This window comes from Sylvia atricapilla, chromosome 8 (genome assembly GCF_009819655.1).
Source record: "Sylvia atricapilla isolate bSylAtr1 chromosome 8, bSylAtr1.pri, whole genome shotgun sequence".
Taxonomy (NCBI): Eukaryota; Metazoa; Chordata; class Aves; order Passeriformes; family Sylviidae; genus Sylvia; species Sylvia atricapilla.
This window is the reverse complement of record NC_089147.1, coordinates 28,964,131-28,979,325: the sequence shown is the minus strand read 5'-3', so window position 1 is coordinate 28,979,325 and position 15,195 is coordinate 28,964,131. Positions and strand designations below refer to the sequence as shown.

Here is a 15,195-nt window from a genome sequence, read left to right as displayed (position 1 = left end):
AGGAAATTTCTTCTGGAAAGTTCTCCCTGGAGTACTATCCTGTATGATTACTAGATGGTGATGATGATGATGATTACTATTATTATTTCCCCTTGATTTCTGTGTTTCAAATCCAGGAAGGGCAAATGAGAAGAAATTGCCAATCTGCATGGTTACTTTTCTGAAAATTTTCTCTCTGACTCAACCATTGCTTCTCCTGTCCAGAGAGTCTAGGTTCCATAGGCCAGCCTCACCTTCACACCCCAAATGCCTCAATTCTGTGACAACCCTTGATTTTTATTGTCCTGAAAAATGGCACTGCTTTTAAGTGAAGCCAGATTCATGAGGTTCACATGCCAAGTACAATTGAAATGGAAAACACTCAAATGCTTGTAGATCCTTCCTCAAGTTTCCAAGGCTTGTCTGTCCTTTTTAGCTCTATTGGTTTACTACAAATTACTGGTTTTCCCCATAAAGCTAGCCTATATCCTCAGACTGTCACAGCTAAAAAATTATGTTACTGTTCCTGCATGGATTTCAACAAATTTAACACAGTTGGAGACATCAGTCTCCTGCCTTGCCCAAGGTCCTTCACTAGACAGGCCTATGCTTGGAACAAAATCCGGTTTTAAGGGAGCTAATTCAGATTTTAATTTAATTTCCTTCTTGCTCTGTGCAGGTCCCTGGAGCTCCAGGGCCTTTGGCTTGGGGTCAAGTTAATACTTTATCACATCCAGGCAGGCTGCTGACTGGGAAGCTTCTGTCTTCTGCTGGGGTGCTCAGGTGCTCTTCTGCCAAGGGAAGTCATTTAAGAATCTGCTTCTCCTTGCAGGGACCACTTGAGCAGCTGGGCTGGCATGGCAGGGTGGCCTCTGCAAGGGAGAGGAACAGCTTAAATTGCTCTAGGAAGCAAAAGATGTTACACATTAAAGTGAAGCAAAATTACTTTCCTGCATGCCTGTGGTATGATAATAATTGTATGCAAGAAGTAGGAAAGTTTTGGGTTGTTTTTTCCTAGCAGTGTCAGAGGAAACTGCTTTGCAAATACTTCCAATCTATTTACTTGCCATGCAATTTGCCTTTCAGAGCTGAAACTCAGAATGTCAGAAGAACAAAACTGCACCTCCGCAGCACCCCAAAGAAACGAGCACAGTGAAGTCAGTGGGACCTCTAAAGAGGCTGGCACACAGGAGGCCACAAGCTTGGAACCAGCTCCCTCAGTGGAAGAAACCATGGACAGCGTGTTGAGACGACTCAAGGAGAAAAGACAACACTTCAACCTTCCTGAGACTATTAAGGTATTTAAGAAGCATGGCTGTTCCCCCAGAACCCTCCCAGCTGCGGCAGAGGTTGGTGTGTGGCTGGCTCAGGGTGTGCACATCCTCTGTCCGCTGGCACTGCAGGGCACTTTCTCTCTAGTGAGGTGGGAGCCCTAAGGCAGTTTCCAGAAGTGACTCTTCTGAGAAGGATTGCTCAGGTGCAGAGGTGCAGGAGGCTTTTTCAAGCAGTGCTAATCATCTTTTGCTCAGAGATGTACATGTGAAATTATTTGCCAGGCACTGCTGGAACCTGTTGGCTTGAGGCTGTGTGCCCAGAACTGAATATCCTCGGTGGTGGCAGCACAAGCACGTTGAGTCCACAGAAACTGTGAGACTAAAAACATTACTGAAGGTATTTTGATGATAAAGATCCCCTCTCAGCTGAGAAATGCTGAATGCAGAAGCCTCTGTAGAGTCACAGGTGACAGGGACAGCACAACCACCCAGACTGCTTTGCTCTCCTGACTTTGTGGGGTGATTGTTGTACCTTGTTTGTGCTGACCCTGCCTCTTCTCTTCCATATTCTCAATTACTCTTCCAAATGTAGGAGCAATATTCCATGGAACATAACTGCTTGGCTGGAAAATCAGTTTTTGTTTTAAAACTAGTGCATATATTGAAATTTTGCTGTGCCTTCACATTCCTGGCACAACATATGTTTCTCTAAAACAATGCATACCTCCAAACCCCCACTTTTCTGGGAGGCTGTTTTTGCTGTCAGAGGATATTGCTGTCCTGATTCCATTACAGCCAAGCAAGACAATAAATTCTGCCCTCAAAGGTACCTAAAATCTAAATGTCAACAGTAACATTTAGACTTTGGCTGGTGAATGGAAAAGGGGAAGGGGTGAGAGGTTCAAGAACTACACGCTAAACTATGTGAGAACTAAGAAATTATTCTGAGTGGATATCAGTAGCAGAGAGTACCCAGCAGAGATAATTTTTAATTTTTGTTTTGTTTCTATTCTTGGTTCTAAAACAACTGGTTGCTATATAAAAACCAGGACTGTGCATAACAATGCCATGCTTCTCAGCTCTTGGGCACAGCATACATGACTGATTTTTTAATTGCTTCTTTTTATATGCTACACTTTTTATAAAGAAAAATGAAATGGGAAAAGTGTTTCATAATCAGAAAACAAAAAAAGGCAACAAAACCATGCTATTCTGTACATAGCTCTAAAATCCTAACAGTGCAAACTGTAGGATAACATTTTCAGTCATTAAGTTTTTATTAACAGAGTGAGATCAGATGACATCAAAACAGATGTCTGTGAGGAAATCCAATCCAAAAAACTTTCTTATAAAAGTAACTTGGGTATGAGTATCTGTCCCACTCATTTTTCACTTGGTTTTTTTCTTTGGTCTTCTAATTTTTCAGAAAACCTTCTAAATTTATGAAGTGCAGTGCAGGCTTGAAATATTGTCACAAACAAGGAAGTAATGTAAATTAAATGTTTACAAATGCCAATATTTTAAATATTTTTAAAAAATCTTATTCATTTTCTTTTTGTTTTCTTGCAGAGAGAACTTGTGTTTTAAAAACTCTATGTTAGCAAAGGTGCTTGGTAATGGTTATCAAAACTGCTGGGGAACAGAGCAGGAATAAGATGAAATCCAATTGATCTATTTCAAAATGATGCATTTTAGCAGCTCCCTAAGTGTAACATTAAAAAAGATTGGATTTTTATTATGAGTCATCCTGGCCTTTTGGGGGAGAATGAGGTTTGTGGCACTGATGCTGTGAAATGAATCCAGGATATCTGCGGTAACAGCAAAGATCAAAGGCTTCATTTCAGCTACAAACAACTTTGCTGTTACTGTAGATATATTTTATGTGAAACATTTTGTTTTCTATATAACATTTCGATCCCGCACTAGGGTCTGAGCTAGATTAATAGTAAACTAAATAGCAGCTAAATGTTTCTTTTTTGTGGTATTTAGTTATTTTGGCCAATGATAGTGTTTCCATGAAAGCCTGCCAAGTTCCCCCCTGAAATTCGCTGTGGAAGACCTCTAAAGCCCTGCTGAAATACAAATGAGAGCATGAGTGTCCTTAGAAAGGTGCAGGGTAAAACCCCAGTATGTCTAAAGAGCACAGACCACAAGATTTGAATAAGAAACGGCAGAATGTGGTTTCCAGAACAAAACGCCCTCCTGCAAAAAAGCCTGTGAGTAAAATTATTGAATGAGAAGGTGCAGAGAAAATTAGGGTTGGTCTATGAATGGCTCAGTGCCCCACAAAGGGGTGGCCACCTGTAATTGTGTCACTAACTCCTTGTGCAGGGAGATGGTAACTTATGTAATGGCTCACCTCGAGTTTAGGTACAAGGCTTTAGGAAAAAAAAATATTAAGAGCGTGAATGTAGGAATTCAAGAGAGAAAAGGCAAATAAACACATTTTAAATTATATTACTCAAGAAGCTGCACCAAATCCCCTCAAAAAAACCCCCAAAAAACCAAAAACCCCAAAAAAGAAAACAAAACAAAACAAAAAACACAAAACAAACAAACAAACAAACCCCCACAAAAAACAAAAAAAAACCCAAAAAAACAAAAAAAAACCCACCAAGACCCAGCTCCCAACCTGGAATCCAATCTGGGTGCTGTGTGGCTGGGGCTGTGCCTGCCGCCTCAGTCCCTGGCAGCAGCAGCTCCGTGTGCCCAGCCCTGTCTCAGCAGCCTTTCCCAGCAGGGTAAGCTCAGAGCTGGCCTGACGGCAGCTGGCACCGCTCTATGGAGGTGTCATGTCACTTGTTGCCTTTCTTTTTACTTTTTGTTTCTAATTTCGTGTTAAATGCTGCTTTGTAATGAGCCACCACACATCCCCAAGTGGCAGACTAAGGCCCTGGGAACCTGACTCTGCCTGTGTGGAAACAAAGCACTGCCTTTGACAGGGTCTGGGCAGGCTCAGCCCTCACTGCGCTGTCTGTTCTTCTGTCCCCTGAATTTGTATTTTCGGTCTGGAAAAACACCAGCAAGCTGGAAGGCATCAGCATGCAGAGAACAGAACAGACTAGCAGGGAAGATAACTGCATACAACATTTTGTGTGCCTCTGTTCCAAGTAATGAAAACCAAACTACTCCCTTATCTTTAGGTCAAGTCTCCTTTTCTTTCTTTATATGTCACAAGTAAGTTTTGCCTTCTGTTTGAATGTTTGCAGCCTGTCCCCCAAGGCTTTCCTCAGACTGGTTCCCTTTAAGTATCTGTCTTCTCATCATTGACCCACTTCAGTTCATATTCTCCTTGGCCATGAAGCAGTGATTCTATTTAATTAGCATTGAATCTCCTGCTGCTGTACGTAGCCTACAGTCCTAAGATGTCTCAGACAATGCTGTAGTTTGTGACTCCAGATGCCTTCTCCGATTTTGAAATCATCAGCTATTTCAAATGTAGCTGAATACCAACCTGTCCTGAGATTGCTAATAAAACGAGCTAATGAAATAAGCTCAAATGCTAAGCCCTTGAGATGGTTTCTCTTGTGTAAAATCAATATTAATGATCACCCCATTTCTTCCTAACCACTCAGATGCTTCAGGCTTAATAGTTTTTGTAAGAATTAACCTTGTATTAATTGCAGAACTAGTGATAAGTAAACAAATTAGCTGATTTGTAATACTCCAGCATTCTGTTAGCTGCTCATCTCTTTACATGAATGACAGATGATTTTAGCATAATTAACTCCTGCAGACCTTTTAGGAAAATGTGATTAGCAGTTCTGAGTAATGGCTCTGTGCTGTTTTTCTATTTAAGCATCAAAGAAAAAAGGTTTTGCTCCTGTTGAAGTTAATGATGAGGTGCTCTGATATGAGAAGAGTGTCACTAATTAGTAAAAGTATTTCTCCAAGTTGTCACTGAAAGCCCCCTTGTCATCAGCTTTCTGCAGAGAGGCCCCCTGTGTGTGTATGCCCCAAACTCCATGGTTCACTGTTGGTTCACCTGTTACACTGTGAGCTCCCCACAGCAGCCACCCATGCAAACACTGATTATTCACCAACACCGAAAAATCAACGACCTTTTGGTACCAGTGATTCATACTGCAATATTTGAACAGAAATATGCTGTTTACCATAACAGGTTGGGTTTGCATTTCTAAACCTTTCTGTTCTACATCCCTTACCAGCCAAGGCAAATCTATTTCTCTTCCTTGATGAATAATTAAAAAGTTGAGGAATGCCTTCTATGCATTTTTTCAACTTTCTGAATATTTTGTTTAGAATGGTGGTTGTTCTCATTTTTTACAGCTAAACATACTTAATATATGTCATGTAATTTTGGACTCTTTTCTTGCTAAGTTCATGCTAAGTCCCCATTGACCTCAGTGCAGACAGAAATAGAATTCATTATTAATGTTTATCTGGGAAGAAGAGATTATTAAACAGATATGTACTTGTACCCTTGTCATGAAATCTTGACTTACAATCTTATAAATAACTTTTAAAATAGGATTTGACAGAAAAGCAAATGGCCTTGGGAAAAAATCAATCTTCAGAAATGCCTACTATATTTTGAATAACCTGTAACCTGTAAGTATGCCATGGAAAGATAGGTAAATTAAAAATCATCTAACTTCTCTAACCAATATTTTTTGTATATTAAGTATATTAAGATGACTGTTACACAATTAGCATAATTTTAGTTATTTCAAACTAATTTTCAGGTATAAATGTTATTGCCTGATACTGATGAATTCGGTTTATATGTTAGATATTAAAGAAAAATAAAACGTGACTCTGTATCTCTCCATGATTGGAAAGTGCCAGATTTGAGGATTAAACTGAAAGATTACATATTCACAGCAGATTTGGCTCTGCTGTCATGTATGATTAGAATGCTTATCAGCTGAAGAAGGTTTTATATAGGGCACCATCTGAGATGTGAACTACAAAATTACATGACCTGTTGGAAGTGTTTGCCTTTATTACACAGCAGGACTTAAACTAGTACTTAAAATCCATTTAAGGGACTTCATTGCTGAATGCAGGGGCAAACAAAAAATGTCACAATTGGTGAGATGATGATTTGAAAATTTGTCTTCACAGCTGAGGAATTCCTTTTTGATATCAACGTCTTCATTCTTGTGAATGTCTGCTTCTGGCTAGTAGTTGTTGTAGTAGAGGAAAAGGGAACTGGCTGCTCTGTTTGCCCAAAAATATGCCAGCTGTTAAAATTATGATCCGATTCTGACCTCATTTTTGTTCATTTTTTTTGGGCATGGAATGAGAGGTGATGGATGGAGTGAGTATGCAAGAAGGGTATGAATAAATTATATTTTTTAGGAAGAAAAACAAAAAAAGAAATTATTAGTGCAATGTAGAGGTAAAAGTGACTTGATTCAGAGAAAGGAAAGAGAACAGCTAGCTGACTGCCTTTGTAGCATAGGCCTCAGAGGGGTTGTTTCTTCTCAGGGCTGAAGCAGCTCTGTAACAGCAGCCTTGAAACACAGTGGAGTGTGCTGGGGCTGCCCTCTGCCCTGCTGATGTCTGCTATGGCTTAGCACCACCTTTAACCAGACTTACCTGACAAGGTCGAACAGAGAGGCCACTGACCAGGTTCAAAGCAAAAAAAATTCTCTCTTCTGGCTTGTTTGGCATTGCCTGGAGCTCTTCTGTGTTGTAGTTAAATAGAACGTGATGCCTGTGGAAAAGAAGTGGCCGGGCTGGGATAGGCAAGCCCTGACATTCCGCAGTGAAGGGTGGCTCTGGAAGGGGTCCCTAAGCACCCCATCAGCCAGATGTGTGCAATGCCACCAGCCTGTGTGTGTCTACTGTCCCCTTGCTCCTGCTGAGCAGGCATTTGTCTTTCTGAGCGGCTCTGGACTATTGTTTGTGCCATCAGCCAGTCTGTGTGTCTTCAGACATGTGTTCATTCACCTGAGCAGACATCTCTGAAGTGCCAAAAATCTGTGAAATTGCACCCAGTGAGTGCTCATAGGTGTGAGCTGATGAGCAGAGGCTGATGGTGGGCCAGGAGCAAATAATCCTGTTTGGATATTTTATCACTGAGGAAAATGTTACTTTGGTTGACTGGGGGGAGGTTTGTCTTGTTTTGTTTTTTTTTTTTCCTTAATGCACTAAGTCAGTCTAGTGCACAGCTAGTTTTCCTAAGGTGTATTTTTGTATTTGTGAACATTTATGGCTGGATCAGGCACTTAACACCTGATTTAAAATCATATTCTCTTTCAAATCAATGCTCCAAATGCTCATGAAAGCCCAAGAACAAAGTAAATGAACGGATGGATGGCTCTCCACTGTGGAAGGCAGCTCTGGTGAGGAATGCACACAGCAATCCTGCACAGAGCCAGCTCCATGTGCAGGCTGCAGAGCCGCGTTCTTGGTGCTTTCCATCCCACTGATGGAGAGAAGTGGTTTGTCCCAGGCAGGCTGTGGCATTCCTGCTGCTGTCATCACAGCTAAGGAAGCGAGCTGGCCATGCAAGGCACAGCAACAGCACATCTGAACTCCTACTGCTCCAGCAGCAGCCCCAGAGAGAGAATAATTGACCCTCTTCCTGGGCAGTGTGGCTCAGGAAAGTGAGGAAAACATACTGGGTATTCTCCTTTAGAGAACAGATTGTCATCTTCCTTTTTAGATGGCACTGATTGAATGACAGTTCCCATGGAACATCTATTGAAGCAAAATGCACATCTGCTTATACTCCTCTAACATTTTTCTCATCTTTACAGGAGAAAATGAAATGCTTTTAAATTTACTTCTTATTTTTTATTTTTTGAGGGCTGTGTTTTGTTATGATTTCTCTTTAGGTAACTAAGCAAGAAAAGAGTCTCATGAAACCTCTTTACGAAAGATACAGAATTATCAAGAAACTTCTGGCTGCTCCATCTTTGATCACAACAATTGTAAGTTGGAAAGAATTCATCCATTGTCAAGGAAACATACAAAATGCCAAGTTTGATTTGTACCTGTATGTCCATTTAGCAGCAATAGAACTACTGATATCCAAAAAAACCTGCTCATTGGTTCAAACAGGGTGTCGATTTCAGATAGAGTAAAATGCTCTGTAAAATTCAACTTCTGTGCACGACAGAGGTTCCAATGTACAGCAGCAGTTTCTGAGGCAAGAACTTCAGTGGGCTGGGTAAGACATTGAAGGCTGGCTTTAGTTTTCCATCATGGCAAACATCTGCAACACAGAAGGAAACCTCTCTCTTTCCATGAAGGACTCTGCTACTCTAGTCTATATCTAATTTCTATATCTTATCAACAGTGCTTTCATCAATCATGTAACACATATATGCAATTTGTAGTACTTTAATAATATATTGGTGTATTGGAGTAGTACTGGTCTCAGTGAGCAAAGGCAGTGGAATCTGGCTACTTGGAAGTTAATTAGCATGTCTATCAAGAATACTAATCTAACAGTAATTTGGGCTAGGTCAATTTAAAAATTATTATTGTCTTCTTAGATGACAGTGTAAGTTGACATTTCTTGTAAAATCAAAGTACGAAGCTTTGCACACTTACACATGGGTATTTTGCCGAAAATTTTCACTGAAGTGTCCCTTAAGTGTTGTTGTAACATTTCCACTAAGTGCTGCTTTTCCTTACGGAGTTTTTGTGTTTAAGCCTTAGTTTCAATAGCTCAGCTATTTTTCTGAGCATGGAGGAATGTGAGCAAGACACCAAGATCAGTCTATTTTAGTAATTAACACTAGTATCTATAAAACTGCAGAATCTCTCCCTCCAATTCTTTTTACATCTGGATATAATATACACACAGGGGATGTGTATATAAGAGGAGTATGAGTTCCAGCTAGACTGCACTGCTTACATAAATACAGAATGTGAGTTAAATCTTTGCTACATGGAAGGCCTTTTGGGCAGACAGGAATAAATTGCTGGCTGGAGATACTTGGAAGCAGGGCCAGCTTCTGTCCTTTTTACTCCTGGTAGGCAATGCACAGTAACCCAGTGACCCCAGGAATGTCCTCATGAACAACTTCAGGTAGACCTGGTAAACCTTTCAGTATGTGTAATCTGTTTCAATGACTACATCCAGGAAGTCAGATCTTAATTCCTTATGTTGTCAGCCTATCACTGTAAGTAATGTAATTTAAACAATTAATTTGATAATGCTTTTCATTTCCCAAGCAGGAGGAGGAAGACTCAGATGAAGACCATTCTCAAAGCAGCCATGAGTTATCGTCTGGTCCAATGTCTTGCTTCCCTGTTGAAGAGCGCCTGTGTTTCTCCCAGGAGGAGAGTGAGCCTGCACATATTTCACCTCTGGATGAAAAGAAAGTTTACAGGCCAACAGCCTTGTCTATGTCCAATTTACATGAGGCAACAATGTAAGTTCTCTCTTTTTTCCCCCCGAATGTTTTAAAACATTTCTTGTAGACTTTGTAAGTGAAATGTGAGTCTGTAAGAGAGATATAGGAGCCATACCTGTTGCACAGGTAAATTCTATACCAAAGGAGTGATTCAGCCCTTTCTTTTGGAGAGAGGAAGCAGAGGAGATTCATTGTTTCAGCAGCATACTGATGGTTTGAGATGTTTATTCAAACAACTTTGTGCCAGCTTTTTGTCTCCAGGAAGAGAAAGGTAACCAGTTGAAGATTGTGCCTTCCAGGAACAGATACCTTAGGGGATGATATCTTTCTTTTGTGTTTTGATTGGGAGGTCTTAGATACATAAATGAAGCTAACTAGACTCTAACATTATAAAGATCAAATAAAAATTGCTCAGATTTCTATGTAACTCAACTGTGTGTGTACAATAGTTTGCTCATAAACGCGGGGAAGATGTTTCTGTGCATTTTGTCATTATGCAAAAAAAAAAAAAAAAATTTACCAGGAGAAAATGTTGTAACAGAGTTCTCTCACTGCTTAAAACCCCTATTCTCTGAACACTAGCTAAAACCTGACTTCCAAAAATGATGCTTCTGGGTACCACTAGCATTTCCACTGCACCACAGTAATAATCAGGAACAGCTGCAAATAGGAGCAGGGCTTGGATGCTGACTTTAATTCAGTTACAGCATTTCCTCCTGTGAGATACTGAGCCCTTTCTACTCCTTTAATTCCACAGTAGCAAGGCTCAGTCTTGAATGTCCCTTCTCTGTTGACCAGTCTCTGCTTTCCCTTTATTAGCTGGAATACCAGTAAAAGGGAAAGAGTCCAACCATGTATGGGGTGTGATGGGATGTCTCAGGGCTCTCTGGTCAGTGCCTGCCAAGGGCCCAGAGCAGGAGCTCTCTGCCACCCAAATCCAGGGCTTTTACAACCCTCCCAAGCACAAGGCAGTTTCATGTTCTGGTCTCTGTTTCACAGGCCTGTTCTGCTGGAGCATCTCAGAGAAACCAGAGCTGATAAGAAGAGACTTCGCAAGGCTCTTCGAGAGTTTGAGGAGCAGTTCTACAAACAGACAGGAAGGTAACTCAGCAGCTCAGCAGAGCCCTCTCCTCATCCCCTTTGGGTGCTGGGCAGGGCTGTTTCTCTCTGTGAGGGTGAGCAGGCCAAAGGGCGGGAAAATACCCTGGAAATGTCTGGTCTCTGGAGATGTCCATCTATCTCTCTGTTTAGCTCCTTCAAAATGTGATCATCCATGAGGAGAAACAGGATCTGGGGATCTTCCAGGACATGCCAATAATGTGTGTAAACCCCAGGTCAGCACAGGATACTCTGAGCTGAAGGGAGGCTGCTAAAAATCTCTTTCTGAGGATGTCAGTCTGTAGGGAATAGACCTGGCAGTTGGGCCATTTTTAAACAGCCAGATTCTAAAACCAGAAGCCACTGATTTTTTTTTTTTTTTTTTTTACCCAGAATTAAATACTGGCCATTTTTCACTTTGTTTTTCCTCCTCTTCATTGAGCAAACACCTTATTGTTGAAAACCGTGGTGTAGATGACTTCTCTGCATATTTGAGAACCAAGTAACTATGCTTCCACAGCTGTCAAGAAAGTTGTCTGGTATATGAAAATTCAGTATTTTAAATATTATTTTATTTCTGTATATTAGAGCTTTTTGGTCCTGTCAAATTATCTTTACTCATTTACGGTCAGTAAAAAAAACCCCAATCCTCATTAGTTGTTGCAGAATTAATTTTTAGGACTGTTTCTCTTCTTATTAATAAAAAGTGATGGTGTTTTTATTTGCTTTTCATAGGAGTCCTCAGAAAGAAGATCGGGTGCCAATGGCTGAGGAATACTCTGAATACAAGCACACAAAAGCCAAAATCAGGCTCCTGGAGGTTCTCATCAGTAAGCATGATATTTCCAAAACAATTTGAAGTGAATGCAATGCTGTGATATTGTTCTCTAGGGGAAAAAATAATCCAAGCAAACAAACAAGTAATGAAAAAGAGGAAGTAATTTTACAGGTCTTGGTCTGCTGCACAATTATTTGACACACTGAGATTTTTGATGCACTTTACCTATTATAATAGCTGTGATGAGGGAGGACAGCAATATGCAAGAATATTAAGCACGGGTGAGTGGACTATAGTATATATTTTTCCTTTTGAAAAGCCTTGAAGTGCACTGTGAGAATGTTAAGAAATTAGAAAGACATTGAAGTAATGTAGATTCTCAGTACGACCTGCTCTGAAAGTGTGAGGAAATGTTCTGCAGGTTTTTAGTACATCTTAGTACATGCTAATGTGCCACATGTTTGTTTCCAGAATTAACATGTGTTATACCTAATTAGTAATGTTGGCTATTAAGGTTCTGATTCACTAGATTAAAAGAAATGAATTGAAGTGAGTGAAGGGAAAACTCAGAACATATTCTAGCTGTCAAGACAGAGTTGCCATTCAAAGAAAGGTGCATAGGAAGAAGCAGTGCCAGGGCTGGGAGTAGAGCAGAGTAATGCTGCTTGTGCAAGAAAAGGCCAGAACATGATTGCCAAATGGAGCTAGTGGTGTTATAGGAATGAATTTGCCATGCTTGGCAAAAAAAAATAGCTACAGGTTGCTGAGGACACATGGAACAATTGTACTGGCTGCTGTCCTTTTCACTAGTTCACAGGACCTGGCTCACAGAACTTAAAAGTCAGTAAATAGATCAACTACATGCTAATTTTGATTTCTCTATTAACCTTTGCACTTTGGTTTGCCTGATGCTATAACATTCGCTTCTCTAACTACCAAAGCTCGTTTAGACGCATGCACTTTGTAAAATGTTGAAGTACTTCTTGTGTTATAAATTGCCACATATATATATATATATATAAAAACAGGACTAGATTACTGCATTATGCTAAGATATTTTGGATAGATAAAGTACATGGTATATAAGTGAGTGTCACAGTTATCTGATGAGGACTGCTAGACTTCTTGTTTACTGAAAATAAGGTTATACAAAGTTATTTTTCCATTGGAATTATGCATCTTTCTTAACTTTCAGAGCACCACACTTTGTAATATTAAGGAAAATTGTCACTGTTTGTGATAGGCCATTGGTGTGAAAAGTGGACTAGTAACAGAAGGATTATCAGCAAGTTTTGTACTAGAAATGAAAAGCAGGGATTCTGGGAAATTCCTAGCCCAGACAGAAAGGAGGGAAGAATTACTTAAAGAGAAAAATGAGGGACTGGAACCAGTTGAATCATGTTTAGTGTTTTGCTTTACCTGTCATTTTGTATTGACCACATAGTATAAGCAACATGTTTTCTATCTTGGTAAGAAGATATGATTTTATAAAGCCTATAATGTACCAACCATGTTTGTATTTAGTATGTAATGGCATGATTTGGAGGATGTACACATCTTCAAGTACTATGGAGGAAAAAATATGAACACTAAAAAAGGAATTTTTTATTTTGCAGCTGTTTGTTGTTTCAGTGTACTGATTTAATAATTTATAACTTAACTTTTATGAATCAGAAATGGTCTTCATAAATCTGTTTTAATTAAAGTCATCTAGAGCAACAGGAACAGATACAGAGCTATTTGAAGTTTACAAACTACATCTTTGATAAGGGAAAATGATTTAATGACATGTATACAATTGATATTAAAATGTAATCTATATATTCTATATGATTGTATAATATTTTATACAACAGTACAAATAAAATATTTTTCTATTATATTTATTATGTCGAGACACAGTTTCTGTTTTCAGTTAGCTAATATAAATAACATAAATAACACTGTCAAACAACACGTTGGAAGTGCTGACATTTCTAGGCTCTGAAATTCAAATCATGCTGCAATTACAACCTTTCATGCTGTTCAGTTATCCCAGTACTTGTTCAGTAGTTAAAATGAATGCATATTTAAACACCATTTATAAGCCGTTATTTTTATTTTGCTAAAGCAGTTTATATAGGATTTTGTTATGTTTGGCAAGAAACAGAAAATAATTTTTGCAGCATCTAGGTATAAATGGTTGCCAGAAAGAAATCCAGGACTTCTAATCATTTAAAGCATCAGGAGGAGAGGAGGGAAAGAGGGAGAGAAGAAATCCTAAGAAGGCTATTGGAGATTTCGAAGACTGGTAGTTGCTTTTGGTGACAGCGGCATGTGCATGCTTCCGACAGAACTGTCTGACTATGGAAATGGGCAACGGAGGTTTGAAGGCTCCTAAGGAATGAGGGGAGTTTTAACGTCCAACACTGATATTGCAGGTCTTGCAGCTGGGATCTTTCTTTGCATTTGCAGTAGACAAGCTCATTAGTTGGTGACCAGTAATTTCTGCAACTGTGCCGAGGGAGAGATCCACAGGATCAGTGTAAATTACTTCCAAAATAACATCCTGGGCGTGATGGTAAACCATGACCCCATCCTCTTCATTGCAGGTCAGAAATTTGTTATCTTTTATATTTAGCTGGGGAAGGCGCTGCTTACAGAACTCATCTCCCGGTGACCCCACGGGGGCGATCACGAGGATGACGTAGTGGTAGGCTGTGTACATGCAGTAGAAGTCTCCAAAGTACAAGTTAGTATTGGGGTTGAAGAGTTTTTCAGCTGCAATCTCATACCTGTATCTTCCATAGGGTGAATCTTGGGGTGGCTTCCCAGTGTTAAACTCGGTGTTGCAGCTAAAGAAGATGCCTTCCAGCTTCCCACTGATTGGAGAGCCATGGCTGCCACTGTTATCCTTAACAGAGGGCTGCATAGCATTCCCATGATGCTCTCTACAAATGAAGGACTAGTATTGTTTATTTTGTAACACATGGTAAAGGAAAAGTGGAAAGTTAGGACAGCGTGCTGTTTGGAAACAGGATTTGGAAGGGACACAAAGGAAAACCATTAAACTGAAAGCCGGGGTTAGTGTCATGGTCTTGGGAGCAAGAATATCAAGTGCCATCAGATTTGGGAAGAGCTAGAATAATTCCTGCTCAAGGGGAAAATCTGCTTTTCCAGCCTGCCTTCTCTGTCAGCTGTGGGGCTATCATATGCAGGCAAAAAAAGCACAAACAAGAAAGCCCCCAAAACACAAGTATCTTGAATTAGCTAATTCGTTCAGACTTACACTACATTTCTAACAATAAACACATGTTGAATACTGCAAGTCACTCTCCATATGCTGAATCCACTGTTTGTTAATATGTATTTTTAGCATAGGCAGTATATAGTTCATGTAGAAAACTGCCAGTGAAAGTTATTTCTGAAGGCTGCTTTTCAGAGGTTATAGGAAAGAATGTACTGTCTGCCAGTATTTTTTGTCCCCAAATGATCATTTCAAGTCTAACTGGTCTACTGCCGACTTCAATCAGTGCAGAGCTGGGCACAGAGAATTAGGCAACTTGGTTAGTTTCCACTTTGGTTGGTATCCAGCCTCTGCAGTCACTAGTTCTAAGGGGAAAAAAGACTAGGGGTTTTTTGTTGTTGTTGTTTTCAGGTTTTTGTTTGTTTGTGGTTTTTCTTTTTTTTTTTTTTTTTTAAATTAGCTCAATTGCATTCCAGTGAAAAGAAATTAAAAAGTAAATTT

General features: G+C 39.8%; 2 protein-coding genes and 1 long non-coding RNA gene across 9 annotated transcripts in view; 1 reads left to right on the top strand and 2 right to left on the bottom strand.

The window, feature by feature from the left end:
* The window catches only part of FAM13C (family with sequence similarity 13 member C), a 114,551-nt gene extending 101,709 nt beyond the window's left edge, over positions 1–12,842 (top strand). For 4 of the 6 annotated variants that reach the window (XM_066324228.1, XM_066324226.1, XM_066324227.1 and 1 more), the window contains 5 exons: positions 1,066–1,277; positions 8,063–8,158; positions 9,411–9,610; positions 10,592–10,693; positions 11,426–12,842. In XM_066324228.1, coding sequence (XP_066180325.1) covers positions 1,066–1,277; positions 8,063–8,158; positions 9,411–9,610; positions 10,592–10,693; positions 11,426–11,549 — 734 coding nt within the window. In that variant the 3' untranslated portion in view covers positions 11,550–12,842. The remainder of the gene's footprint in view (positions 1–1,065; positions 1,278–8,062; positions 8,159–9,410; positions 9,611–10,591; positions 10,694–11,425) is intronic. The other 2 variants (XM_066324230.1, XM_066324225.1) reach the window with 1 other exon arrangement.
* The window catches only part of LOC136364340 (uncharacterized), a 148,459-nt gene that overhangs the window by 67,026 nt on the left and 66,238 nt on the right, over positions 1–15,195 (bottom strand). The window lies entirely within an intron of this gene.
* Positions 12,494–15,195, bottom strand: part of PHYHIPL (phytanoyl-CoA 2-hydroxylase interacting protein like) — a 55,947-nt gene continuing 53,245 nt past the window's right edge. Inside the window, exon 5 of one of the 2 annotated variants that reach the window (XM_066324231.1) lies at positions 12,494–14,398. In XM_066324231.1, coding sequence (XP_066180328.1) covers positions 13,864–14,398 — 535 coding nt within the window. In that variant the 3' untranslated portion in view covers positions 12,494–13,863. The remainder of the gene's footprint in view (positions 14,399–15,195) is intronic. The other variant, XM_066324232.1, reaches the window with a different exon arrangement.